This window comes from Gopherus flavomarginatus, chromosome 25 (genome assembly GCF_025201925.1).
Source record: "Gopherus flavomarginatus isolate rGopFla2 chromosome 25, rGopFla2.mat.asm, whole genome shotgun sequence".
Taxonomy (NCBI): domain Eukaryota; kingdom Metazoa; phylum Chordata; order Testudines; family Testudinidae; genus Gopherus; species Gopherus flavomarginatus.
This window is the reverse complement of record NC_066641.1, coordinates 9,494,289-9,519,446: the sequence shown is the minus strand read 5'-3', so window position 1 is coordinate 9,519,446 and position 25,158 is coordinate 9,494,289. Positions and strand designations below refer to the sequence as shown.

General features: G+C 48.2%; 2 protein-coding genes and 1 long non-coding RNA gene across 22 annotated transcripts in view; 1 reads left to right on the top strand and 2 right to left on the bottom strand.

The window, feature by feature from the left end:
* LOC127040693 (beta-1,4 N-acetylgalactosaminyltransferase 2-like) overlaps nt 1-25,158 on the bottom strand; it is a 136,153-nt gene that overhangs the window by 45,797 nt on the left and 65,198 nt on the right. For 2 of the 11 annotated variants that reach the window (XR_007771525.1, XR_007771521.1), the window contains one exon: nt 977-1,103. The exons of 5 other annotated variants lie outside the window; for them this stretch is intronic. Coding sequence is in view for 1 of the 6 variants with exons in the window: in XM_050935200.1 (XP_050791157.1) it covers nt 3,343-3,562 (220 nt within the window). In the remaining 5 variants the exon portion in view is untranslated. Of the gene's footprint in view, nt 1-976; nt 1,104-2,567; nt 2,714-3,342; nt 3,563-25,158 lie in introns of all 11 variants that reach the window. 4 more of the 11 variants (XR_007771528.1, XR_007771523.1, XR_007771529.1 and 1 more) reach the window with 4 other exon arrangements.
* Nucleotides 1-25,158, top strand: part of LOC127040701 (uncharacterized) — an 86,563-nt gene that overhangs the window by 45,888 nt on the left and 15,517 nt on the right. The gene's annotated exons all lie outside the window — the stretch shown is intronic.
* Nucleotides 1-25,158, bottom strand: part of LOC127040692 (beta-1,4 N-acetylgalactosaminyltransferase 2-like) — a 76,057-nt gene that overhangs the window by 45,343 nt on the left and 5,556 nt on the right. The window contains exons 2-8 of one of the 10 annotated variants that reach the window (XM_050935186.1): nt 23,224-23,397; nt 12,594-12,731; nt 9,341-9,447; nt 8,441-8,478; nt 6,745-6,925; nt 6,072-6,158; nt 5,187-5,374 (exon numbers count right to left, since the gene is read on the bottom strand). The exons of 2 other annotated variants lie outside the window; for them this stretch is intronic. In XM_050935186.1, coding sequence (XP_050791143.1) covers nt 5,187-5,374; nt 6,072-6,158; nt 6,745-6,925; nt 8,441-8,478; nt 9,341-9,447; nt 12,594-12,731; nt 23,224-23,397 — 913 coding nt within the window. Of the gene's footprint in view, nt 1-5,186; nt 5,375-6,071; nt 6,159-6,744; nt 6,926-8,440; nt 8,479-9,340; nt 9,448-12,593; nt 12,732-23,223; nt 23,398-24,738; nt 24,865-25,158 lie in introns of those variants that run through there. 7 more of the 10 variants (XM_050935193.1, XM_050935192.1, XM_050935190.1 and 4 more) reach the window with 7 other exon arrangements.

The window sequence follows — 25,158 nt, the reverse complement described above, 5'->3', positions numbered from 1 at the left end:
TTCCCAGAGAACAGCTGTGAAATTATTTTACAAGGCTCTGTATGGTCCATTCAGGCTTGAGTCACTTCGCCATGTAAAGGAATTGAGCCACGGGTCCTCGGAGTCTAAAACCAAGCTGCTATGGCTTGGCCTAGAGAACCAGGTCCATTCACTGGTGGACACTAGTAGAATCGAATCTCTGTGGGTATGTGTACAATGCAGTCAAGGTGTGGTGGCAGCATGGAAAGCCAAACCCGTGCTAGCATGGCTGGAAATAGCAGCATTAGACGCAGCAACCCAGGCTGTACTAGCATCCCTGGGTACGTCCTCATGACAGTAGCCCGTGCTGAAGCCTGTGCTACCACCTATGTCTGTATGCAGCTATTTTGAGCCCTGCTAGTGTGAGTATATGTAAAATCACCTCAAAGTGCAGTGTAGATGCCCGCTATGGAGTCTAGCCACAGCGTTAACATGGATGACACTAATCTTTTGTGGCGTTTCCCTGTTTTAACTGCAAACGTTTCATAGTATTCTAAGAGATGAATCGTGGCATGGGGGGGGAGGGTCACCGACTCTGGGTGCATTCCTTTGGAGGGTCGCTGCTGCCCTTGCTAGGACCCCCTTGGTTTGCCCCTGGTAAGAGTGGTTCTTTGATTCTGACCTTTGCCTGAGTCTGGAAGTGTGTCTGTCTCTGAGCGGTGCTCAGGGAAGCAGCCTGAGGCAGGGGAGTTGCCTCTCTGCTGTCCCAGGCCTTTCTGCCTCCTCCTCTGTTCTCCTTCCTTTATAGGAGACCTTGTTTCCGCCACTGGGCACAGCTGTGATTACCTGCCCTCATGACTGGCAGCTGCGTGTGTGGTGGGGGCTTGGCACTTCCCTGCCGACAGGAGAAGCTCCCCTCCCCGTCCTGCCTAAGCTCAGTATGGGGTTTGTAGATCCCAGATTCCTCCCTGTAATGGGAAGTGTTGAGTTTGACCCCATATCCCATAATGCTACTCACTTCCAGCTAGCATCCCACAAGGTGCAGCAAGAAAAGTCCGAGAATGCACAGAGTCCAGAAGCAAAGCAAAGCACTGCACCCTACAACAGCTGTCCGGAATGCTGTGCCCTTACTCCATACGACGTCCCTGCCATACAAACATGCAGATCCATGCTGAAGCAGAAAACAGTTTACCGAGTATATGCAATTACTGGATACTGTCTAATACGCACAGATTCATGTGCAACAAGCCAGTGTGAATTTATACACCCAAGTGCACAAACTCTAAAACAAAGATGCAAAACCACAAGCCCTAAGCATTTGCAGTTATGGAAGAGCCCCGGGCATTTTTATTAAGCAGAGGGTTTATTAGTGTGTTTGGACAAGTTCCAGCTCTGGTAATAATATTGTGTCCACCTAGTTGTCCCTGCAGATTCGACTGGACACTACAGAAGCCACATTAGGTTTCTAACCACCATTTTTCCACTTGCTTTTCAGTAAGGTTAGTTAGTTGAAAGAGAAATAGCTCGTGCTGTCTACACTACACCCCTAACAGAACCAGCAGGGATTTGTTTCTACGTTTCCGGGTCTAAATAAAAAACTAAAGCACTTCTCTGGACAATCTGCATTTAACTCTGAATAAAATAGCTGCTGAACCTTGCATCCAAACTATGGCCCCTCAGGGCTTTGGATTCGGCTCATGGGATTGCCACCCTATGGTGCTGCGAGCCCCGCGCTGCTCCAGGAAGTGGCAGGCACCACGTCCCTGCAGCCCCTAGGGGAGGGGGCGCAGAGGGCTCTGCATGCTGCTCTTCCCTGTGGATACCTCCCCAGAAGCTTCTACTGGCCAAGAACGGGGAACCGTGGCCAATGGGAGCTTTGGGAGAAGTACCCACATGCGCAAGGAGCCCTCTGCGCCCCCTCTTCCAGGGGTCACAGGGACATGGTGCCGGACACTTCCCGGAGTGACACAGGGATGGGGCCGGGGCCGGGGCCAGGGCCAGGGCAGGCAGGCAGGCAGGGAGCCTGTCTTGGCCCTAGTGAGTATCGCTGCCACCCCGGAGCCGCTCCAGGTAAATCTGAACCTCTCCTTCACCCTGCCCCACAACTCCCTGCCCTGAGCCCCCTGCCTGTACCCCAACTGTCTGCCCTGAGCCCCTTCCTGCACTCTGCACACCTTCTGCACCCCAAACCCCCTTCCCTGAGTCCCCTCATACACCTCACACTCCTCCTGCACTCCAACCCCTTGACCCGAGCCTCTTCCTGCACACCACATCCCCTCCCACACCCTGCATTCCTTCCTGCCCTGCCCTTGCAAGCCATTTCCCCACCCCGATGTGGCCCTCGGGCCAAAAAGTTTGCCCACCCCTGTTCTATAGACGTTACAGCTAGCTGTTCTATATGCAGTCAAGCCAGGACCCCACTTAAGAGGCTTCCTTGGCATTCCAGGTAGCAGGATCTACATACAGTGCAGGAATCGGGATATTCTAGTGGCTAGAGCAGCAAGCTGGGAGTTAGGAGACCTGAGGTAAAATACTGGCCCGACTGAAGTCAGGGGTTTTGTTCAGCCAGGATCTTACCCCTGGGTTCAGTTCCTGGCTCTGCCGCTCACCTGCTTGGTGACCATGGACAAGTTACTTCACCTCTCTGGGCTTCCAACTCCCCTTCTGCCTCTCATTTACTTTAGACTGCAAGTTCTTCAAAGCAGGGACTTCTCTTACTACATACTTATATAGGTCTCCAGTCTTTGCTGGCACACTATAGTAATACAAATATAATCATGCATTGCACAATGTTAATTGTTAAAAACATGGGTTATTAATCATTTAGCCTATTTTAAGTTTAATGATTAAATGTTTTAAGAAAATCAGAAGCAGCTGCTAATGCTTTATTTCAAACATCCATTTGGGCAATTCCAGGCCCCAGGAAAGAACAGTCAATGGGACCCCGCGCACGCACGAGTCACACCTGCATGGTCCGCCTGACATTTGAGCAGTGCTGCTCTTGCGCTGGCTGGTGCCCAGAGAGCTGCTGGCTGCGCTGCTGGACGTGCTCTTCCAGCAAGCCAGGGCTTTGAAATGCCCACCCGGTAGGGTTGCCAACTATCTAACTACTCAAACCCAAAGACCCTTCCCCAGCCCCTGGCCCTTCCCTGAGGCCACAGCCCTGTCCTGACCCTTCTCCAACGCCCCGCCCTCTGCTCAGTCCATCCCCCCTCCCTCTGTCGCTCACTCTCTCCCACCCTCACTCACTTTCACCAGGCTGGGGCAGGCGTGCGGGCTCTAGTCTACCAGGCCCCTGGGCAATTGCCCCCTTTGTCCCTCCTGTCGTTGGCCCTGCTGAGAGCTTGCTTACCCACACTCTGAGAAAGAGAGCGTGTGGCTTACCTGAGTGAGCTACTCTTTGCAGAAGAGGGTCATAGCTGACGTGTCTGCTTTTGTCTGTATGGGCCAGGTAGAAGTTGACCACACCACTGGTGACCACGCAGTTGGGGAACCCGTCCAACTTGTGGAAGGAGCCGTATCTCAAATGCAGACAGTCACCGTCGTCACTCTGCTCATACAGCAGCTGAAAACTGTAGGTGTCCCCCTTCACGCTGCCTCCAACCTGGAGAGCAAGACCATCACCCACGTTTTTCAGTTACTGCTTTTTGTCTCCTGGCAGACTCAAAGCCCAGACTAACATCCGCTGACGTCAACAGGAGCCCTTCCTTTGACTGGTCCAACCCCCTGAAGTCTCATTGTTACTGTTCTGCACAGTGGGAATCTCAACATGAACAAGCCCCAGTTTACAATAGCTTTTAGGTTCTTGTGAACGGCTGCTTGGAGCTCATTCCCTACAACATCATGTTCTTGTTGTTCCTCGTACCACTGAGTTCTACTCATTTCACACAGGGCACCAACCAGCTCTCATTGGAAACTTGTTACCTTTCACTAAGGACTTGGGGTGGATTTGAGAACATAATCAGAAGTTATAGGCTATCTGTTCCATAAATCCTCTCAACTGTCCACTCTCTCAGGTCAACTGTCACAGCCTAAGGTGTAGAAACATTTTCCAGAAACTCTAAAAACACCCACGTCACAGCAAGTCCACTGCTGGCCAAGGACTGGATGGAACTGCCTCTAAAGCTCGTTAATGAGCATGAAGGAAATCACTTTTGAGCAACATTGCGGCATGCCCTGTCCCACGCTGCCAGCCAAGGGGGTATGGAGGACAGACAGGAGCCTTAAACATTCAACTTTGATCTTTCATCGTGCAGTACAGGCCAGTGAACCAGTGTAACTATTTGAATAGCTTGAATAGTTACACAGCAAGATGCTCCATTCACAAAATGTGCTGGACACCCACCATTCCCACTTATGTCTGTGAAAGCTCAAGATGTGGCCAAAATTTTTCTATAGTCAACAACGGGTTGACTAAATCCATGAAGATTAATGGGTTGGTAAACCACTAGAAACTGGATTAAGACCATCAACTCATCTCATACACTACTAGAGTAGCTTAAGTTAAAATTGTTGTGGTACCGGTGGTAAAGCCCATACACTAACATGGAGAATTAAGTCTCCTTTGTCCTAGCTATCCTAGGTAAGCAGCCATGGTGCAAGGTCACAGAACAATAATTGGATACAAATTTGAACTGGTGGCCTACAGGTGAAAGATTCTGTACAACACAAACAATCCCATGAACCATTCCACTCCATTTCTTTGGGGGGATGGAACTGGGCACATAAGTCTTAAGTGTCCTTAGCAGACAGTGTGGTCTTGTGGATGGCTAAGAGTGGGCCTCAGGAAACATGGATTCTATTCCTGGCTCTGCTGGGTCACCTTCCCTTCTCTGTGCTTCCATTTCCCCTCCCACCTTTTGTCTGGATCATCTACTTCGACGGTGAGCTGTTTGGCGCAAGGACTGTCTCTTATTATGTGACCGTAGAGCTCCCAGCACAACAGGGCCCTAGTCTCCGTTGGGGGCTGCATGTACTACCATAATCCAAATGCTAATAAGAGATGGTATTTTCAAGAGTGCCCAAGTGTTTTAGGAACATAAATCCCATTTACTTTCATTAGGATTTGTGCTCCTAAATCACTTAGGAGCTTTAAAAAAAATCCCATCTAATAAGGTGTATTATTTAGGATGTGGCCTCTCACCAACGAACAAGCCTGCGTGTCACAGAAAGATGGAGGACCTAGGCTGAGACCTGGCTACATAACCAGTCCTGTGTAAGAGTCAGACCTTTCCAAAAGGCATGATGTAATGCTCAACATTCTCTTCGATGATCTTCTCCGGGACTTCGCTGTCATCGGCAACGATGATTTTTATGTCAGGGTAGTACTGTCGGATGCTCTTGATGAGGCGCCGAAGTTTGTGATAGCGCAAGAAAGTCTTCGTCGTGATAGTCACCAGGGAGCTGATCTTCCTATCTGTAACCGTAAAACGGGGAAGTGACAAAGGCTGGTAACATTTTATTGCAGTTCTTTGCTTTTACTCACCATTCCTGAAAGATCTTACCTGCAGGAGGAAGGTGGGCATGTAGTTAGTAGAGCGAACTAGATCACAACTGCTGGGTTCTCTTCCTAGCACTGCCACAGACCACGGGGAAGAGCAACAGTGCTAGGTCAGCAACCGTTGGACTCTGAACAAATCATCCTAAGTTTCCCTATCTGTAAAAGGGAGGGAGGGATCTGAGGCATCCCATGGGTTAGCTAATATTTGTGAGGTGCACTGAGATCCTCAAATGGAAGGCAGTACACTAAGTGTTGTTGAAGCCAATCCAAGGTTTTTCCGGAATTAGAATGTTTAAAAAGGTCCGTTCATTCAGGGCTTTTCAGTGGACAAAGCTTTGGAAGAACCCAACTGGCCACTAAACATTAACTATGATGCTGACGTGTTTAGTCCTTGTCTATTTTACATACGTTTTTGAATGGAGAGGCATCAGGAGACCAGAAACAGACTTTAGAAGCCCAGCATCAGGCCTAAAAGAGTAACTAACTTCTACCACAGTAAAGTCTGGAGTAAGGATTTACCATCAGCCATTGTCAGCTTGCTGGAGTCACTCTCTGACAGCCCCTTAAAAGGGCAAAAGGGGTTTCCTACAGGGAGGCACTCTGGAGCACTTACCTGCTCCAGGATCAATTAGCTTTGGAAGGCTGGGCTGTCGGATGATCACAGGAAACTGAGCGACATGATCTCTGCTCTCAAAACTCACTTGGAAAACAAGAAAAGCAGAAGAGGAAAGTTGCATCACTCATAAGTCTTCTAGTGTTCTGGAGATCTTTGAGGACGCAGTGGAAACCTCCACCTCTCTTGATTGGAAATCCATTTGTTCCCTGGCAATGTTTTAGGCTGGAATAGATAAAAGTGGATCCCCTGATTTTAATAGTGTTAAATGACCTTCCAGCCTCCGTGATGGAAAATGGACATGTGGGAAGCCCAGAAAAAGAAAAAAAGAGTTCTGACTCAAAGAACTGGATACATTTTTTTTGCCAACTACCGCGAAGTCTCCTGGTTTGGCAGTCTTGCTTCACCTAATGTGTAATTTGAAGCCAAAGCCTGAAGCCCCGATTCACTAGGAAGCCAGGCATTGAAGGGAGCTCACCAATACGCCAAAACTTTGGAAGAGCAGCTATGGAGGATCGTGGCATCCTGCATCTATTTCTCTGCTCATGCTGTGTTAAATAATGGGTCTTTCAGAAAGATTCCTGCCAGGAGGTAAAGTTAGTTTAGCAGATGCTTGAAAGTGGCCTAGTAACTGCCAAGGATGGGATGAAGAAATTGTCCAGTTGATACTCACTCATATCTACTGCAGTGAGCTGGTAGACCACACTGGTGTATGTGACATGCTCAAGGATGAAATTCAGCAGCTCCACATCTGAGGTCAAGATGAGCAGCTCTTTCTTGCCCCGTCCTCTCACAACATCATCAGAGACATTAGCAAGCGTACTGAGGGTTCCCAGAGATGCTCGCAGGATCACCTGCGTTAAGTGCCAGGTGGAAATCTTAGGCATCATGGTAAAATCACAAGGCTTCCCCTCTCCTCCCTCCCTAATCTGGGTTGATCACATGGCCATCTTTTTCAGAACTGTCTCATTTGAAGGAAGAGAAAGGAGATCTGACCCCACCACTGTCATCCCCCCCCCCCTCGGTTTCACTAAAAAGACAACATCGCTGTGGAGGTCAATAAAACAGCCACCTCCTGGCTCCCAATGTACAAGGTGGTTCTCTGGCTTCAGAAAAAGTTTTAAAATAAACATTTGAACATGCTTTTAAAATGTGAACTGGGTGGGAAGAAAAAAATAGGTCTTGACTGTATAAGGGACTAGCCCATGAAGTGGAATATTAAATCTGTGAGATTATAAAGAATTCCTTCCTTAGCTAGGCACAGCAATGTGGTCCACTGAAAAGGACACAGGAGACCTAAATTCAATTCCTGGCTCTGGTAATCTTGGGCAAGTGACTTTCTCTCTCTCTCTCTGCTCCTCTGTTTTCCTTCCTTGGTGTCTATGAAAGTGTGTTGGGGCAGGGACTGTCTAACTAAGGGCTGGTCTATATTAGTTAAGGATGTGGGTTTTTTTTGCTGACATAGTTATGGTTTCAGGGTACCATATATTGGTGGAGCTGGAATACCCTGTACTGCCAGAAGCACTTTTATAACAGTATAGCTACATCTGCACTAGGGGGAGTTGCTGCTTTAACTATGCCAGCATAGAGCGGCAAAACTTGAAGTGCACATGACAGACTTCTGCCAGTGCTCCTGTGTCAGCCAGGGGCATGAAAAGCTGGGATCCCTGACCAACAGAGCTATGCCAGCAAAAGCCCCTAGCATAGAAGCAGTTATACCATGGCATGCCCAACTTTGCCATACAGCTTGTTTTGCTCAGGTGTATGAGATAAGTTAAATCAGTAACATCACAGGTTTGCTGGCATAGCTATGTCTGCACTAGGACCAACTTGCCAGTATGCCTTACCATTAGACCTATATGGGTAGACCATTCCTAGTATAGACACGGCCTGAGCGTAGACCAGCCCTTTGTATTTGTATAGTGCCTGGTACAGTGGGGCCCTGATCTTGGTAAGATCTCTAATGATTTATCTATGTCTACACTGCAGCTGAGAAGATGCCTCCCAGCCCATGTCGATATACTCATACTAGCTTCCCTTGAGCTAGCGCACTAAAGGTAGCAGTGTGGTATGTTGTGGCACAGGTGGCAACTCAGGCAGGCTTCTTGAGTCCAAGCCTGCCTGCTCCACACTCACTCAAGTTGGAGCTCAGCTGACTAGCCTGAGCCACCATCTATCCTGCAATGTCCACACTGCTACTTTTAGCACCCTAACTCCAGTAAAGCTAGTGAGAGAGTGGTAATAAGAGGAAAACCTCATGAGAAATGTAAAACTAATGCCCCTTTCATTCAGAGAGATCTCAAAGCATCTTACACACTTGCCAAGGTAACCCTGAACTACAAATTTCCCTGCAACATCCTGAAAGATACCTTGTACTTTTCTTCAGTCACTCCATGCAAACCAAGCCCTTGAAGAACAAAGGGAAACATATGTAAGGGACAGTAAGTAACAAGTCTAAAACCAACGTTTTGACTCAAGCGATTATTGTTCCCTTACAAGACTCCTGTCAGCCCATCTGAAATGTGATCACAGATCTGGATACAAATAGAACAACAGCTCTTCTCTATGCATTTTTCCACTTCAATTTTATCCTGGAAGAAATCTACAATGTCAGCAGTATTTTTGCACTGGGGCAACGCTAAAGATTTAGGGCTAGATCTTCAACAAGCGTAAGCCAGGGAAGTCAATGGAGCGACACTGATTTACACAGCTAGAGAGCCAGCCTTTAGGTTTCCATCACTCCCTGCACCTTATAAAAGCCAAAGGTCAATAATTTTGCCAGATTCCAACATCTGAAGCAATTAAAATCAGTGGGGAGATTAAATTTAAAACCAACTACCACAGAACTTTTCAGGAACAATTTTGCATTCAGATGGAAGAGCTGATCTGCGCTTTGATGACAAATGAGTCGAGAGAGATTTATTCTGAAATGCAGATGGGATCTTCACTGTTTCAGCCCTTTTCATAATTGTTTTTTAAAATGCTCTGTATACAGTGACATGTGGTTATTATTTGAAGAACCCATCCCAGACATTTTGTGCACTCTACTGGAATGAAATCAGATCTCTGGGTGTCAGGGAATGGATTTTGAATTCAGCAGTTTTGTATGAAGGGTTTAGGTCTTCATTGCATCTGTATTGGACTTGGCTTACTCTGAAGAACAAAGCCCCTCTATTTCATATAGAGTGTATGTACCAGAGACAAGGTCTTAGATTCCGCTGGAAGTTGAGCCCATGAGCAGGCTAGGAAAAGGCACAGAACAAGTATACCTGGAATCATAATCGTGTGTAGCGGCATCACCTCTACTCCTTGAATAGGATAGCTTAATGGCATGTTTGGTTTGGCTATTATTAAATCTTGAGTCATCGAGGGGTATCTGGAACAAATGCGAGTAGAACAGGGTCAGCGTTGGGAGAATAAGGGATTGTGAAAATTGTGTTACTCACTCAATTTCTGTTTTAGTGTTCTTTCTTTCTACCAACATCCCCTATTTGTCTGTTGGCTGTTTGCGGCTGGCATTGCAAAAGAAACGGTCTCCCAGTGGAGCACCAAATGAAGCAACCAGAGTTTCAGGATACATAGAGTGTACGACTTGGGTGCTGAACGTTTGTGAAAAATCTCTCTTGTATTTCAGTGGCTAAGTGGCAGCAGAATTGTTTGGAAAAACCTGACCCATAGATTACAACGGGGTAGGAAACCTGCGGCATGCAAGCTGATTTTCAGTGGCACTCTCACTGCCCGGGTCCTGGCCACCGGTCCAGAGGGGAGGGGGGTGTCTGCATTTTAATTTAATTTTAAATGAAGTTTCTTTAACATTTTAAAAACCTTATTTAATTTATATACAACAATAGTTTAGTTATTATTTTATAGTCTTATAGAAAGAGCTTCTAAAAATGTTAAAATGTACTACCAGCATGCAAAACCTTAAATTAGAGGGAATAAATGAAGATTCAGCACACCACTTCGGAAAAGTTGCTGACCCCTGGATTATAAGGTCTCTGAGCCGGGACTGTCTTCTTTGTAAAAACAGGATCCTGATCCTTCATCGAGGTTCTTAGGTGCTACTAGGGCTACACTTATGGTGGCATGTAGAGGTCAGACACTGTATTGTATGCCCAAGAAGCATAGGTATAAATAGCCATGTAGACGGTGAGGCACTGCCTCAGCAAGTAGAGAAACGCCAGAACTCTAGGCTATACACCCTACACAGCTCTGCATCCCCACACAGTAACTCTGACAGCTGAATGGCTATTTTTAGGAGTGTAGTGTTGTGACGCCTCCCCCTTCCAGAGCCTTTCACTGCCATGTGTAGCTACACACAGCAGAATGGATTCAGTCCATTTTTCACTGCAGATACACGTACCCTATCTGCCACCACCAGCGTAGACAAGACCCAAGAGACACAGATACATGGAAATCAGAGAAAGATGTACTCACCCTCACAAAGAGAGAGGGATATAGGGTAGGTGGTGGTGGTTTAGGATGGCATAATGATCCTCATTTAGGGTCAGGTGGGGAGCATGGCCACAACCCGACTGCCAAGGGGGTTGTGGGGAGAGGAGCCTGGGCCCTCCCACTCCACCGGGCTCAGACCAATGGTCTGGCAACCAAGGCTGCTTAAGGCTGTCCTCCGTGGGCCTCTTCCTCTCGTCCCTGTCGGTCCCTCCCCCCCAGTCCTATTACTCCAAGGTTTTCCCCTGTTGGGAAAGTCCAAACCAAAATAAGTAAGAGGAAGTTACCATGTCCAGGGTTCACAGGCAGGGGAGAGAGGCATATTTCCCTCTCTGGTTGTCTCTAGGAGTGTGTCCTACCTTCCATCAGGGAGGGCCCCTTTGGGCAGCTGCATCAGACCTTTAGGCTTCCCTCTGCTCTATACTGCTGGAGCTATGGAGCTAAGGGCTGCAGGTCTGCTTAGCTCCAGCTCTCTGCCACCCAAAGGAGCTAATTCCCTGTGTTTTTAAATTCCTTCAGCAGATGTCACATTTGCTGCAGGTGGGGTGGGGCGGGGCGGGGCGGGGCGGGGCTGGCTAAAGCCAAAATAATCCCTTAATCCATTGTTGCCCACTGTGCGATTTGTACACCCCATCACCAATGGTAATAGCTGAAAGGATCATTTCTGCTTTCCTCCACAGCTGTTTCTTCTTATCTCAACCCAACTCCAAGGCTTCAGTTCATGAGACTTTTCCATGTGAACTTAGCATCAGGGAAAGATGCAGGCTTGACAGGTCAAGAGACAGGAGGGTCCCTAGGCACAGACTGGGTACAGCACAGGCAATGACAATGCAAACTTCCTCCCTGACTAACTTCTAGCATTCCTCTGTCCTGATGTGAGCCAATCACCTTTGAGTCAGAGGAGTTCTGTCTCCAGAACCCATAGTGGGCCATGGGCAGCCATATTTTGCTATGCGAATGGAACAGGCCACCACTTTATACACAGTGGCTGAGATTTTCTTTCCCCCAACGCTACTTAAGAGTTTGAAAAATCTCAGCCAGTAGCCATTGGCTATCAAACATACTGCCTTGGGCTGGATTTGGATAGCAACCTAGACATGATAGGTGAATAAGTATTCAGTACATATCTGATGTTCTACAGATGACTCAAACCTGTTCTCATTGAGGCTAGTGGCAAAACAGCCAGAGGACCAGGATCCAGCTCAATGGATGATGTTCAGAACTAACCCACCCACCCAATTTCTTAAAGCAAGCTGAACAGCCCAGCTTGATTGAGAATTTGTGCCTTAGCAACTCAAAACGATACCTCAGAGGGTAAGCATACAGGGGAAATGACAACTTATTTAAGTAACCTGTTGGCAAGATGTTTGGTTGCAACAACAGTGATGTCAGGCTTTTCCAGGAGATTCAATGGACATTTTAGCGGTTGAAGTTTTATACCCATTTGTGTCACTTGGCTTCACACAGAGAATGGGTATATTAGCTACTAATAATCCTCCCTAAAGTCCACACCCTAGTGCTCAGCTGTTGTCTTTATTTTTCCTTTGACATTTTTTTAATGTTTTGTAAGTTTAGTTTCTTGGCTCTCATCTGTTCTTTACAGCACAGACACTCCTTTGACGGTGCCACCCTCTGCATGAGTTTTCTAGCTGGCTACCTCCAAGAGGAACCTTACTGTCAAAGCTGTAAGTACTCTGGTATTACAGAATCCCTCTCTCTAGAAGGTGAGTATTGCAGTCCTCGGTAAGGTCAGCCCTTCAAAAGCATACAGTGCTCCAGAGGGGATGCCTGCCGTGAACGCAATGTAAGGCTACACAAAAGGCCACTCAGAAGCAGCAACAGTCCCTGAACTCTGTCAGCCCAGTCCCCCACCGTGTTAGTCTGACATATCCTGAAATTCACTGACGCTGGCTATTTGTGGATGTCAGCAGACATAGAACTGGACTCAACAAGATACTAGGGGATGCACTGACAGGGAAAAGGGCTAATAGGTGCATCCTCAGTGTGACAGCAGTAGAGGTCAATGGGTGACCAGGAATGAACAAGTCTGCAGAGAAGGAGCCAATTTACCTTTTCTGATAGTGCTCAAACTCCTTCTGTCGCCTCTCTTTAATTGAGGCAAGGTCTTTCTTATCGATATAATCTTCCATCTGGTAGACATGCACATGGTCGGCTTTGGCGCACTCGCACCGATTCTTTGGAGCTAGCCTGAGTAGAAAGAAAAAACCAGAAGGCTCAGCTCCTGCAAGGACACTGGGAGAATCTGCTGTTTTGTGACCCTCTTAAAAGAATATGCATATAGCCAAGCTTGGTGGGTTAGTCCCATATCTATATGGGGCGTGTCTATATATATTAATGATATGGGTCTAACTCACCAACCATGGACATGAAACCCATGTTTCAAATGCACACTGGCAATGTTCTGATCTCAGCTGGACGCTACCTTCCCAGCACTGAGGGATGTTCAACTCTGGCAGGGAACATTGTGACTTAGCCAGAGCTAAGACGCGAATAGGATCCCCTCCTGCCTTGGCAGGTGAATGTCGCTTCCTTTGTAAGAAAGTTGGGTTGGACTGTAGGACATTTGGGTCAGATTTTCAGCTGGTGTAACTGCACAGAGCCACTGACGCCAGCTGAGAAACTGGTCCTTTATTACATATAGAGCCCAGAAAGCTGTAGCTCAAGGTAAGGGCCCGTAGCAGGGTGCTGGTGCAAAAGCACCTAATCAGCCCCTGCGTGGTCAGCTCCAATCAGGGGAAACAGACTGGGGCTGATGGAAAAGGCCTGATGCCGGCCTGAGGATTGGCACCACCTGCTGGCCTGACAAGCCAAGAGCTATAAAGGCTGGGAGGGAGACAGAAGGCAGGGGGAAGCCAAGGAGAAGTCAGTCAGTGAGCTGGAGGCCTAATTGAAGGCTGATTCTGCCTGTAAGGGAGATAACCAAACCTATAAAGCTGTATATAGATGGACACTAGTGGTGGAACAACAATAAGTGAAGACCTGGGTGTTGCACAACCCTGAAGCCTCTCTGAGCCTTATTGGGGAGGGCAAGAGGGCCCCAGGAAGGGGGGTGGGTTGTTACAGGACCATAAAACAACAAAACCAAGCCACCCTCTGCCCCCTCCATCATTCTGAATACCAGAGCCAACTTTTGGGATAGAGAACCAGTGGCCGTGCCCCACCTCCTTTCCAAACTGAGAAGGAGAGAACCCTAAAAAATACTGAACTGGGTGTCAGGAGATCCAGGTTCTATTCCTAGATCTGCCACAGGCTCTCTGCGATCTCAGAAAAGTCACCTAATCTGTCTTGCTGGATGCCTCCTCCCCATGCAGAAGGGAGCAATGTTGCAAGATTCCACTCCCTGGTGGAGGAGAGAGTTTCTGGTAATGACAGACTGGGGCCATCTTCCCAGCACCTAAGAGAGGTGACCACCGCCCTCCTATCCAGCATGCAGAAGGGATAGGGACAGAACACAAGGAGGAGGGAAGCTACAAACCCACTTAAAATCCAGAACAGAGAGGGAAAGAGCCCCCTCTCATCCCAGAAACTGGGTCAAGTCAAATTCAACCCTCTCTCTCTCTCTAACCACCACCAGCCCAAACAGCAAAACAAGCAACCACATGGACATGTGCCTCAGGGATTATGGGAAAAACTGGACACTTGATGGAGATTGAGAGACACCCGGCTTCATTGTCTCCCTGCAAGAACGGGGGTCAAGAAACAGTAAATCCCAGCAAGCTGTTAGCAATAAAGCCCCAGCGAGCTGCCCAGCTGCCTCTTTTCCATTGTCAGAGGTGAACAGAGACAATAGGGGAACTACATGCACTTGGGTTTGCATGGAGGGGCTGGTGTCTGAGCTTCCTCTTTCTGGGAATAGATCTATTTGCAGGTCCCTTGGCTGGCAGACTTGATAGCCCTTAGGGTGCTCTTGGAGTCCACTGAGAAGTTACAAGACCAGCTTTGTTGGTTGGAGGTGAGCAAGTTGACCCTCAGCAATAAATACCTGTTCTACGGCTGACTCCACAGCCTACTTCTTCTTCCCCCACCTCCTCCAGATATTGTAACCTGCCTCCCATTCCACTTCATTGCCCCCAGAACCCTCCTGCTACATCACATTCCCTGCTACACCAACCCCATGCAGGCACTGCGTGCTACACCCACTTAATCACTCTTGTGGGTGTGGAAGCTCTTTGTATACAGGAATTTAGAGAAACAAGGTGGGTGAGGTAATAGCTTTCACCAGATGAAAGATTCCCCAACAGAAGTTGGTCCAGTAAAATATATTACACCTCATCAACCTTGTCTCACTAATACCCTGAGACTAACACCCCTACACTGACTCTGCACACTAGAAAGGTATTTGACAACAACGATGTAGTGGCAAGTTTGAATGTGCAGGTACATTACACCTAACCACCAGCATAAATGAAAGCCAAGCCACCCCACTGAGGTCCAGTAGCAGAATTCTGGTATTTTAATCTTGGTGGCTTCCTACAAGTCCAATGCTTAAAGACAAATTAAGCCTCAGTTAGGGGGGAAAAGTGCCATGGTATTTTTGTAAGAAAGAAGGGGTTTGCCTAGACTATCCTTGGGCAAAAACAAAAACAAAACAAAACACCACTCTCTCCTCCCCTTACTCGTGTAGCGTGCTGTTGCCTTCCACCCCAGAAGTGGCTGCATTTCACTACTACTGCATTCATAGGATCTAGAGTGCTTTTCAAGCTCTGTGACATGATAAAGATGGGTGTTGCATAAACCTACTTCTTCTGCTCATCTAAGGGTATGTCTACATCTACAATTTTGCAGCGCTGGTTGTTACAGCTGTATTAGTACAGCTGTATAGGGCCAGCGCTGCAGAGTGGCCACACTTACAGCAACCAGTGCTGCAAGTGGTGTTAGATGTGGCCACACTGCAGCGCTGTTGGGCGGCTTCAAGGGGGGTTTGGGGAACGCGAGAGCAAACCGGGGAAGGAGACCTGCTTCCCCGCGGTTTGCTCTCGCGTTCCCCGAACCCCCGAGCAAGCAGGTCTCCTTCCCCGCGGTTTGCTCTCGCGTTCCCCGAACCCCCCTGCAAACCGCGGGGAAGGAGACCTGCTTGCTCTGGGGTTCGGGGAACGCGAGAGCAAACCGCGGGGAAGCAGGTCTCCTTCCCCGGTTTGCTCTCGCGTTCCCCGAACCCCCGAGCAAGCAGGTCTCCTTCCCCGCGGTTTGCAGGGGGTTCGGGGAACGCGAGAGCAAACCGGGGAAGGAGACCTGCTTGCACAGGGGTTCGGGGAACGCGAGAGCAAACCGGGGAAGGAGACCTGCTTCCCCGCGGTTTGCTCTCGCGTTCCCCGAACCCCCCTGCAAACCGCAGGGAAGGAGACCCGCTTGGGGGAGGATTCGGAGAACACCGGAGCAAACCGCAGGGAAGGAGACCTGCTTGATTACCAGAGAGGCTTCCTCAGGTATACTGGGATACCTGCTTATTCCACGGAGGTCAAGAAAAGCGCTGGTAAGTGTCTACACTTGATTACCAGCGCTGGATCACCAGCGCTGGATCCTCTACACCCGAGACAAAACGGGAGTACGGCCAGCGCTGCAAACAGGGAGTTGCAGCGCTGGTGATGCCCTGCAGATGTGTACACCTCCTAAGTTGCAGCGCTGTAACCCCCTCACCAGCGCTGCAACTTTGTGATGTAGACAAGCCCTCAGTCTGCTTCTTGTCTCTTGCTGTTTATGGACTGTCTCCCGTTCCTGCTCTGCTGCCTGCTTTGCAAGCCAACTCATTTCACTCTGTCCTTCATATGGTCCCTCTCTCCTTCCTAAATTTACACTTCCCTTGTGTGTGTCTCCCCTCTACCTTTGTAGGTGTGTTCTTTTTGCTGATACTCAGCACAGAAGCCAGGGGGGATGGGAAAACACACACACGCAGAAAGGCTTCAGTCTCTGTACCACTTTCTCAGCCTCTGCTGTGCAGTGCAGCTTGGTACAAATAGTTGACGGTTGCGCTCAGACATTTTATAGGGTTGGCACCCCTCTTGCTGTACTTGGGTAATGCAATTACCTGGCACTTCTGCTGAGTGTATTGCTGATTGTTTGCTTAACTTTTATGGGGCACAGTCAGTGCTTTGCAGCACAATCGCTGAGAGAGTAAGAAGGCAGGAATTGAACTGGGAGGGTACACGGTTATTCAGCAAATTGGTACTTTTATTGGATGGGGCCATCCTGTGCTCCGGAGTTGGAGCTTTTGTTTTAAAAGAAGAAAAAAAAAAAAAAAAGTGTCAGCATTACAAAGATAAACTGCTAATGGTGGAGAAGCACAGAGTCATGTGGCATGGTCTCCTGCATCTGCAGGCAGCCCGAGAGAATAGTTCTGAGAGAATTGCCCCTACAGGGTCAGCACAACTGAAAATAGAAGCCTATTAATTGCAAGTTTAGTGTCAGCATCAGTACCTCTGTCACTGGAAAGTAGGGCAGGCAAGACAGGAAAACAAGGTGCATATGATGTGCTCCGAGCAGGCTTTTAGCCTTGTTTTGGCATCTCACCTAGGGGGAGCTTGGCAGGTGGGCAGAGCTTGGCTTGTGAGTACACTAGTAGGCCCATCCCAGCCCAGGCAGGAGAGAAATTGGAGCTGCTGTCCATTGCACACTTCTACCTGATAAAGTACACGTGAGGTTTCTTCGGTGTCTCTCTACTGAGGCCAAATTTTTTCAAGAGATCTCAGCACCCACCTAGGTCCCTGAGGAAGTGGTCAGACTTTCCAGAGCACTCAGTGCAGAGTTCGGCATGTTGGACATTGATCTTTTTGGAAAATCTGGACCTTAGCATATAAAGTGCTGGAAGGTGAGACCTTCCAAAAGCAGGTAGAGGTCAAACAGCAGTAGGGTGGCTTCTTCAACCCACCCTGCCTCAGCCCTGACTGGAAGGGTCAATAGGAATGACAGTCTTCTCAATGGCTCACTCAATTCTTACGCCAACTAATGCCAGTTGTAGCAGTGAGGTTGTCTTCAGACATATAAAGAGAGTTCCTGAGAACCGGCTTCAGACGTACTGTCTCATCTCACTGAGGCCATTGAAGAGAATTCACATGGAAAGTATTTTCACTTGATACCAGCCTGGCATGGATTCAGTCCAGAGACCTTGAAGTGAAGGACTCCACATTTCCAGCCACCAATCCCCCAAGCCCTACCACTTTTTACTAGCCGTAAGAGCAAACAAGGCGGTGGCTCAAGGTGGGTTTTGAGCTGTCACATGGGGGCTGCATCTTGCCAGAGCCCACAGCCCTCCTGCAGCTCCTTGCCACTCCTGGCTAACCGGGAGCATTTTAACAGGAAGCACCAAGCAGTAACAACACCACCACCACCACCACAAGTGTGTGTGTGTGTGCGCACATGTGTAATGAGAGACAGCCAGTGTGTGTGAGACAGTGTGTGTGTGTGTGTGTGTGTGTGTGTGTGAGTGTGTGTTGGGGGGACTGTGTGACTGTCTGACAGTGTGTGTTGGGGCATATGAAACTGTGTGTGTGAGAATCTGTATTGGGGGACTGTGACTCGTGAGAGGCAGAGTGTATGTGCGTGTGAGAGATTGTGTGTGTGTGTGTGTGTTAGTGCGCTCACTGTCTCTCTCACTTCCCTATCACTTTAAGTCCCCCCCCATCCTGCCATTCAGCCCGGCTCCCCCTGCTAACTCATGTGGTAGTTTGGCTCCTCCTGTCCTGGCCGGGGCCCCCAATCAGAGACCAAGCGATGCAGGCAGGCAGGGACTCTGCTCCAGGCAGCAGTGGGCCAGGCCGCCACACCGCCAGTGACCGTCCACACCACTCTGGGCTCCCTGGGGCCAGGGAAGCAGAGCCAGCTGAGAAGCGAGTGAGGGAGGGTGTGGGGTTGGGGGCGTGGAGGAGGGGCTGGAGAAGAGAGAGGATTCCAGTCACGGCCAGTGAGGGGAATGGTGCCCCACATTTTTGGGTGCCCTATGCAGCTAAATATGCTGCATATGACTAAGGATGGCCCTGCCTTCAGCCCTGGGTGGTGGGGCTCAGGTTACACCCACCCCCCTGCCTGGGACAGGGTGGCTCGGGTGGGCTCAGACTTCAGTCCTCGCCTCCTGGAGTCGTGAAGTAATTTTTGTTGTCAGAAGGAGGTCACAGTGCAATGAAGTTTGAGAACCCCTGTACAGGGGCGGCTCCATGCACCAGCGCACCAAGCGTGTGCCTGGGGCAGCCTCCTGCTAGTCGCCGTGAGGGCAGCAGTCAGGCGGCCTTCGGTGGCATGCCTGCGGGAGGTCTGCTGGTCCCACAGCTTCGGCAGCAATTCAGTGGTGGGTATGCTGAAGGCACGGGACCAGTGGGCCTCCCGCAGGCATGCTACAGAAAGCCACCTGACTGCCATGCTTGGGGCGGAAAAATACATAGAGCTGCCCCGACGAATAGATTTCTGGGAGGAAGCTGTAGCTCTGTTTTCAAATTGCTTGTAAAATAAAAGGCCAGCACTTAAGGCTCATTTTCAGGAATGAAGTGAGAGTTTAAGGCCAAACAGGATCATAAGATCATCTACCCTGACCTATGTATGTATGCATGCATGCCAGCCCTATTTACAAGGCACTAAACACCACTCAGCCACCCCCACCTCAACAACCAGAATTAGACCAAAGTATCATAGCCCTCAGAAAGCTAAACTAGTGTGCGTCACAGGCAGAGAACAGGAAAGACCAAAGTGAACAGGAGGGATCAATTTGTCTCCTGTTATCGTTTATTCTTCATTTCTCTTGGGCCCATTAGGTGCTGTGTGAAAACAAAGATGCAGCTGAGCCACGTGGTGGAGAGAGAGAGCAGCTGCTATTTTGCAAGACAACAACAGGGCAGAGGAAAGAAAAATTAATTTGAATCCCATTTCTACCTAGCTATTATTGCATCAATCATGAAGGATCTACTTAAAATCGTGGAGAAATCCCACATTTTTTGCAGATTGATCATGGCATAAATAGCAAACTTCATGGATGTGTTAGCAAATTTGCAAGCAGCGAAGGAAAAAAAAAAAGCCACGCTCGGTGGCATTTAGGTGGCAGCTCAAGCGTGCTACTTCATTTCTCGGAGGCAATTTGGTGGCGGGTTCTTCGCTCCGAGAGGGACTGAGGGACCCGCTGCCGAATTGCCGCTGAAGACCCGGACGTGCCGCCCCAAGCACCTGCTTCGTTCGCTGGTGTCTGGAGCCAGCCCTGCATGAAGTTTGCTATTTATGCCATGACTCACCAACAAAAATGTGGGATTTTCTGCTGTGTTTCTCAAATTGGGTTTCTCAAAACCAAAAGGGGGGTAGCCTATTGGTGATGGTGGAGGGGTAGCAATACTGTGACCCTTACTTCTGCGCTGCTGCTGGCAACAGCGCTGCCTTCAGAGCTAGATGCCCAGCCAGTAACCGCTGCTCTCCGCTCTGTTTTCAGAGCTGGGCGGCTGGAGACCAGATTTCACAGTCTGTGATGCAATTTTCACAGCTGTTAATTTGGTAGACACCTAATTATCATGAACAATGACCATGGGGAAAGCAGCACTTAGGCACTGCTTCTTCAGTTACTGAGCCAGCAAAAAAAACTCTGATACATCATTATTCTCCTCTCCTAACGGTTTATAGCATACTTCCTTTCTGTTCAAAAGAGACACTCTTCTGAACCACCATAACATTTAGGCATCAAAGCTACAAAAGCTTCTAAAAGGTACATCTGCACTGCAAAAGACGACCTGTGGCTAGGGTGACCAGACAGCAAGTGTGAAAAATTGAGACAGAGTGAGTGTGTGTGGGGGGGGAGAAAATAGGCGCCTATATAAGAAAAAGCCCCAAATATCAGGACTGTCCCTATAAAATAGGGACATCTGGTCACTCTACCTGTGGCCACAAATCCCAGAGCCCAGGTTGGCAGATTTGGGCTAACGCTACAGGGCTAAAAACAACAATGTAGACATGCCTGCTCAGGCTGGAGCTTGGGCTCTGAGACCCACCCTCACTTGAGTTCAGAGCCCAGTGGAAGTGTCTCTACAGCTATTGTTAGCCCCAGAGGGCCAGCCTGAATCTGTAGACCTGGGCTGTGAGACTTGCTCCTGCTGGATCTGGGATTTGTTTGTTTTTTTGCCGTGTAGATGTACCCTGAGTGGCTTAAGTCCCATTGAAAGTCAATGGGATTTAAGCACTTTTTAAGGTTTTTCCTCCCATTACAGTTCTAATTGCTGTGATTGACTAGATAGAACCAAAGGAATAATTGATTCAGGGTATACTACAGGATTATTCCGATTTTACATAAATCGGTTTTGTAAAACAGATTGTACAAAGTTGAGTGCACGCGGCCACACAAAGCACAATAATTCGGCAGTGTGCGTCCATGTACCGACGCTAACGTCGATTTCTGGAGCGTTGCACTGTGGGTAGCTATCCCGTAGCTATCCCATAGTTCCCACAGTCTCCCCCACCCATTGGAATTCTGGGTTGAGATCCCAATGCATGATGGTGCAAAAAGTGTTGTGGGTGATTCTGGGTAAATGTCACTCAATCCTTCCTCCATGAAAACAACGGCAGACAATCATTTCGCACCCTTTTTCCCTGGATTGCCCTGGCAGATGCCATAGCATGGCAACCATGGAGCCTGTTTTGCCTTTTGTCACTGTCCCTGTACGTGTACTGGATGCTGCTGACAGAGGAGGTACTGCAGTGCTACACAGCAGCATTCATTTGCCTTTGCAAGGTAGCAGAGATGGTTACCATCCCTATTGCACTGTCTGCCATTGTAATTTGGCGATGAGATGACGGTTTTCAATCATTTTGTACCATTTGCAATTGGTGAAGACGGTTATCAAGCATTTTGTACCATCTGCTGCTGTCATGGGTGCTCCTGGCTGGCCTCACTGAGGTTGGCCGGGGGCGCATGGACAAAAATGGGAATGACTCCCTGGGTCATTCCCTTCTTTATGTTTTGTCTAAAACTGGAGTCAGTCTTGCCTAGAATATGGGGCAAGTCTACTAGAGAGCACAGCCGCTCCGGGTCAGAGCCCCAGAGATCCCGCAGAAATGATGAGCTCCATGCCATCCTAGGAGGTGCCCCTGCAACAAGCCCACCCGTTGCTTCCCTCCTCCCACACCCCTCCTGGGCTTCCGTGGCAGTGTCCCCCCATTTGTGTGATGAAGTAATAAAGAATGCAGGAATAAGAAACACTATCTCACTAAAAAGTCAAAGTGAGAAAGAGGTAGCCTCCAGCTGCTATGATAGTCCAGGGAGTACAGAATCTTTTCTTTAGACACCAAAGGGTGGGAGGGGGTGGCGGCTGATGGAGCTCAGGCTCCAGCTGCTATGAGGACGGTTACCCAGCATTTTGTACCATCTGCCAGGAATGACAGGGAGTCATTCCCATTTTTACAGAGGCCAGCCAGGAGCACTCACAGGATGATGACGAGGATGGCTCAGTCATTTTGTACTGTACTGTACCGTCTGCCACCGGGGAAGGGAGGGGAGAGGATGCTGTTGTTTAGCGCTGCAGCACCTCATTTACCAGCAGCATCCAGTAGACATACGGTGACATTGAAAAGTGGCAAGAAATGATTTTTTCCCTTTTCTTTGAGGGAGGAGTGGGGGTAAATTGACGACATTCTCTGAACTACTGGTGACAATGTTTTTGACCCTTCAGCCATTGGGAGCTCAGCCAAGAATGCAAATGCTTTTCGGAGACTGCAGAAACTGTAGGATAGCTCGAGTCCTCAGTCCCCCTTCCCTCCCTCCATGAGCGTCCATTTGATTCTTTGGCTTTCCGTTATGCTTGTCACACAGCACTGTGCTGTGAACTCTGTATCATAGCCTGGAGATTTTTTCAAATGCTTTGTCATTTCATCTTCTGTAACGGAGCTCTGATAGAACAGATTTGTCTCCCCATACAGTGATCAGATCCAGTATCTCCCGTACGGTCCATGCTGGAGCTCTTTTTGGATTTGGGACTGCATCGCCACCCATGCTGATCAGAGCTCCACGCAAGGCAAACAGGAAATGAAATTCAAAAGTTCGCGGGGCTTTTCCTGTATACCTGGGCAGTGCATCCAAGTTCAGATTGTGACCACTCTGGAAAGCAATGGTGCACTGTGGGATACCGCCCAGAGGCCAATACCGTCGATTTGTGGCCACACTAACCCTAATCTGACATGGCAATACCGATTTCAGCGCTACTCCTCTCGTCGGGGAGGAGTACAGAAACCGGTTTAAAGAGCCCTTTATATCAATATACAGGGCCTCGTTGTGTGGACGGCTGCTAAATTTGGTTTAAACGCGTGGTGTAGACCAGGCCTCAGTTAAATTGTTCCTTGTATCCCTCCTCCCCAGCCCCGTGAACAAAATTTGCAAATTTTCTCAAGTCTGTCAGTCAACTTTATTTGCAGAATTAATTTTTGCAAATAATTTTGGTCTGTAGCTTGTTCGTAACCAATTTATAACAAGCGTCTAACAACCCAGATGCTTCAGTTAGTCTCAAAGATCCTGTGATTTGTATCCCTGGATCAGAAGAAATAGGCAACTAGTGCAAATCCTCATAATCCCAAACCTGAAATTAACTTTCTGCAATATGGGCATTAACAGCTGGAGCAAATTTAACAATCCAAACAAATATTAGCAAACCTTTTCCTTTGGCAGTATTTGCAAAAAATCTAGCTACAAAGAGCAATTGAAGCTGTTCACATCAGCAAGGGAACTTACCAAATTCCATTGTAGATAAACAAGGACTTGTATTTTTCTGGTGATAGAAGTTTCAGGTCAGACCGAGCCTCTGAAATCTCTCCCTTGATCTGATTTTCAGCTGGCCTCTGCCAGCGCATGGAGGCCAAAAACACAACGATTGTACACGAGATCAGGATAAGGAAGTATTTCATACTGCATTAAACAGGTGAAAGGAAGACTTTCAGTAAGCAATGAGGCAGCATTTAGTTCTGTGCCTGCATTTCTAAACTCTGCATTTCAGCTTGGGTTTTTCCTCCCTTCCACCATCTGATTAGGAAAAGGATAAACGGACACAAGTCAGATATTAGGAATGACAATATACAAAAACCTGTAGGAGAACACTTCAACCTCCCTGGCCACACTATAGCAGACCTTAAGGTGGCCATCCTGCAGCAAAAAAACTTCAGGACCAGACTTCAAAGAGAAACTGCTGAGCTTCAGTTCATCTGCAAATTTGACACCATCAGCTCAGGATTAAACAAAGACTGTGAATGGCTTGCAAACTACAAAACCAGTTTCTCCTCCCTTGGTTTTCACACCTCAACTGCTAGAACAGGGCCTCATCCTCCCCGATTGAAATAACCTCATTATCTCTAGCTTGCCTGCATACATATACCTGCCCCTGGAAATTTCCACTACGTGCATCTGACGAAGTGGGTATTCACCCACGAAAGCTCATGCTCCAAAACGTCTCTTAGTCTATAAGGGGCCACAGGATTCTTTGCTGCTTCTTCTGAAGATGAAGAAAATAAAAATGCCTCATGCCTTGATTATACTTAGGAAAGTCTGACTATCCATGCTGGGAGGCTGCTTACACCAATTATAGGACAGTTGCTCAGACGCACACACAGAATGCCACAAAGCAACCAGAATGCACATGCCTCCCTATTGCCCTGTTTTGTGGGTAGATCTGGTGCAACAGGTAGCTTTTGGAAAAAAGTAATAACTATACACACACCCGTCATGATTTTCAGCATTTTTTCCCCTCCTTACTGAAGTTTCTGTCAGCAGAGGCTGCTTGGTGCATAAGATCGTCTTCAGGGAAACTCATGAAAAATTGCCGGGCTAAATTGCCTCAAGGAACATAGCGGCTGCAACTCCCTACCACCACCAGCCTTTCACCCACTCAAGCACTTTCCTCTGGGCTATGCCAGCCCTGTCCTCACCTTGCAGGTTAACAAGGTGTGTACTCTGACCTTCTAGTCCCTTTGAAGCATTTCCCTGTGATATCCAGCCCCTAACACAAGCTACTCACAGAAATCCTGGATCCTCTGCCTCCATGGAAGCAGTGTGCCCCAATTAACTAGTTTTCCTTTAAACCACAGCTACTGAAAAACTACACAGCACTTGTGAGCACTTCTAACAAACCAGTTTTATTTAAGAAAGAATAAAAGATTTAAGTAGAAACAAGAAAGGTTGGTGGAAACAAATAGTTACAACACAAAACAAAAAGCATAAGAAGTGAATCTGGGTCTACACTTTATTAATAGTTACCTTTCCTATTTAATAAAGTAGGGTTCCCCCCACCCCAAGTTCAGTTGCAGAACTGGATGGCTTCACAAGAACCAGGATCCAGTTTTTCCATGAGAACATCCCTGCTTTCCTCAGTGAATGGATGCAGAGGCTGTCCTCCCTCTCTGTTATACTGAAATAGTCTTGTTCCTATTTATAGATATAATCAAATGGAGTTTGCCCTAATATTCATTTTTTACCTTCAAGAGGTTTTGATTGTTTGCAGCTGTCTCTGGTGGCTTTCCATTGAAACTCTTGGTATTAAACAAGCCTAAACAACTGAGCCTCGCGTTGCATCACCAGATGAGGATGGCAGGGTGACAACTGCCTCCTGCCTAATAGGCCATCACCAAGACATATTATCCGTAATGACTAATTGTTACTCCAAACACATTGTTCCTG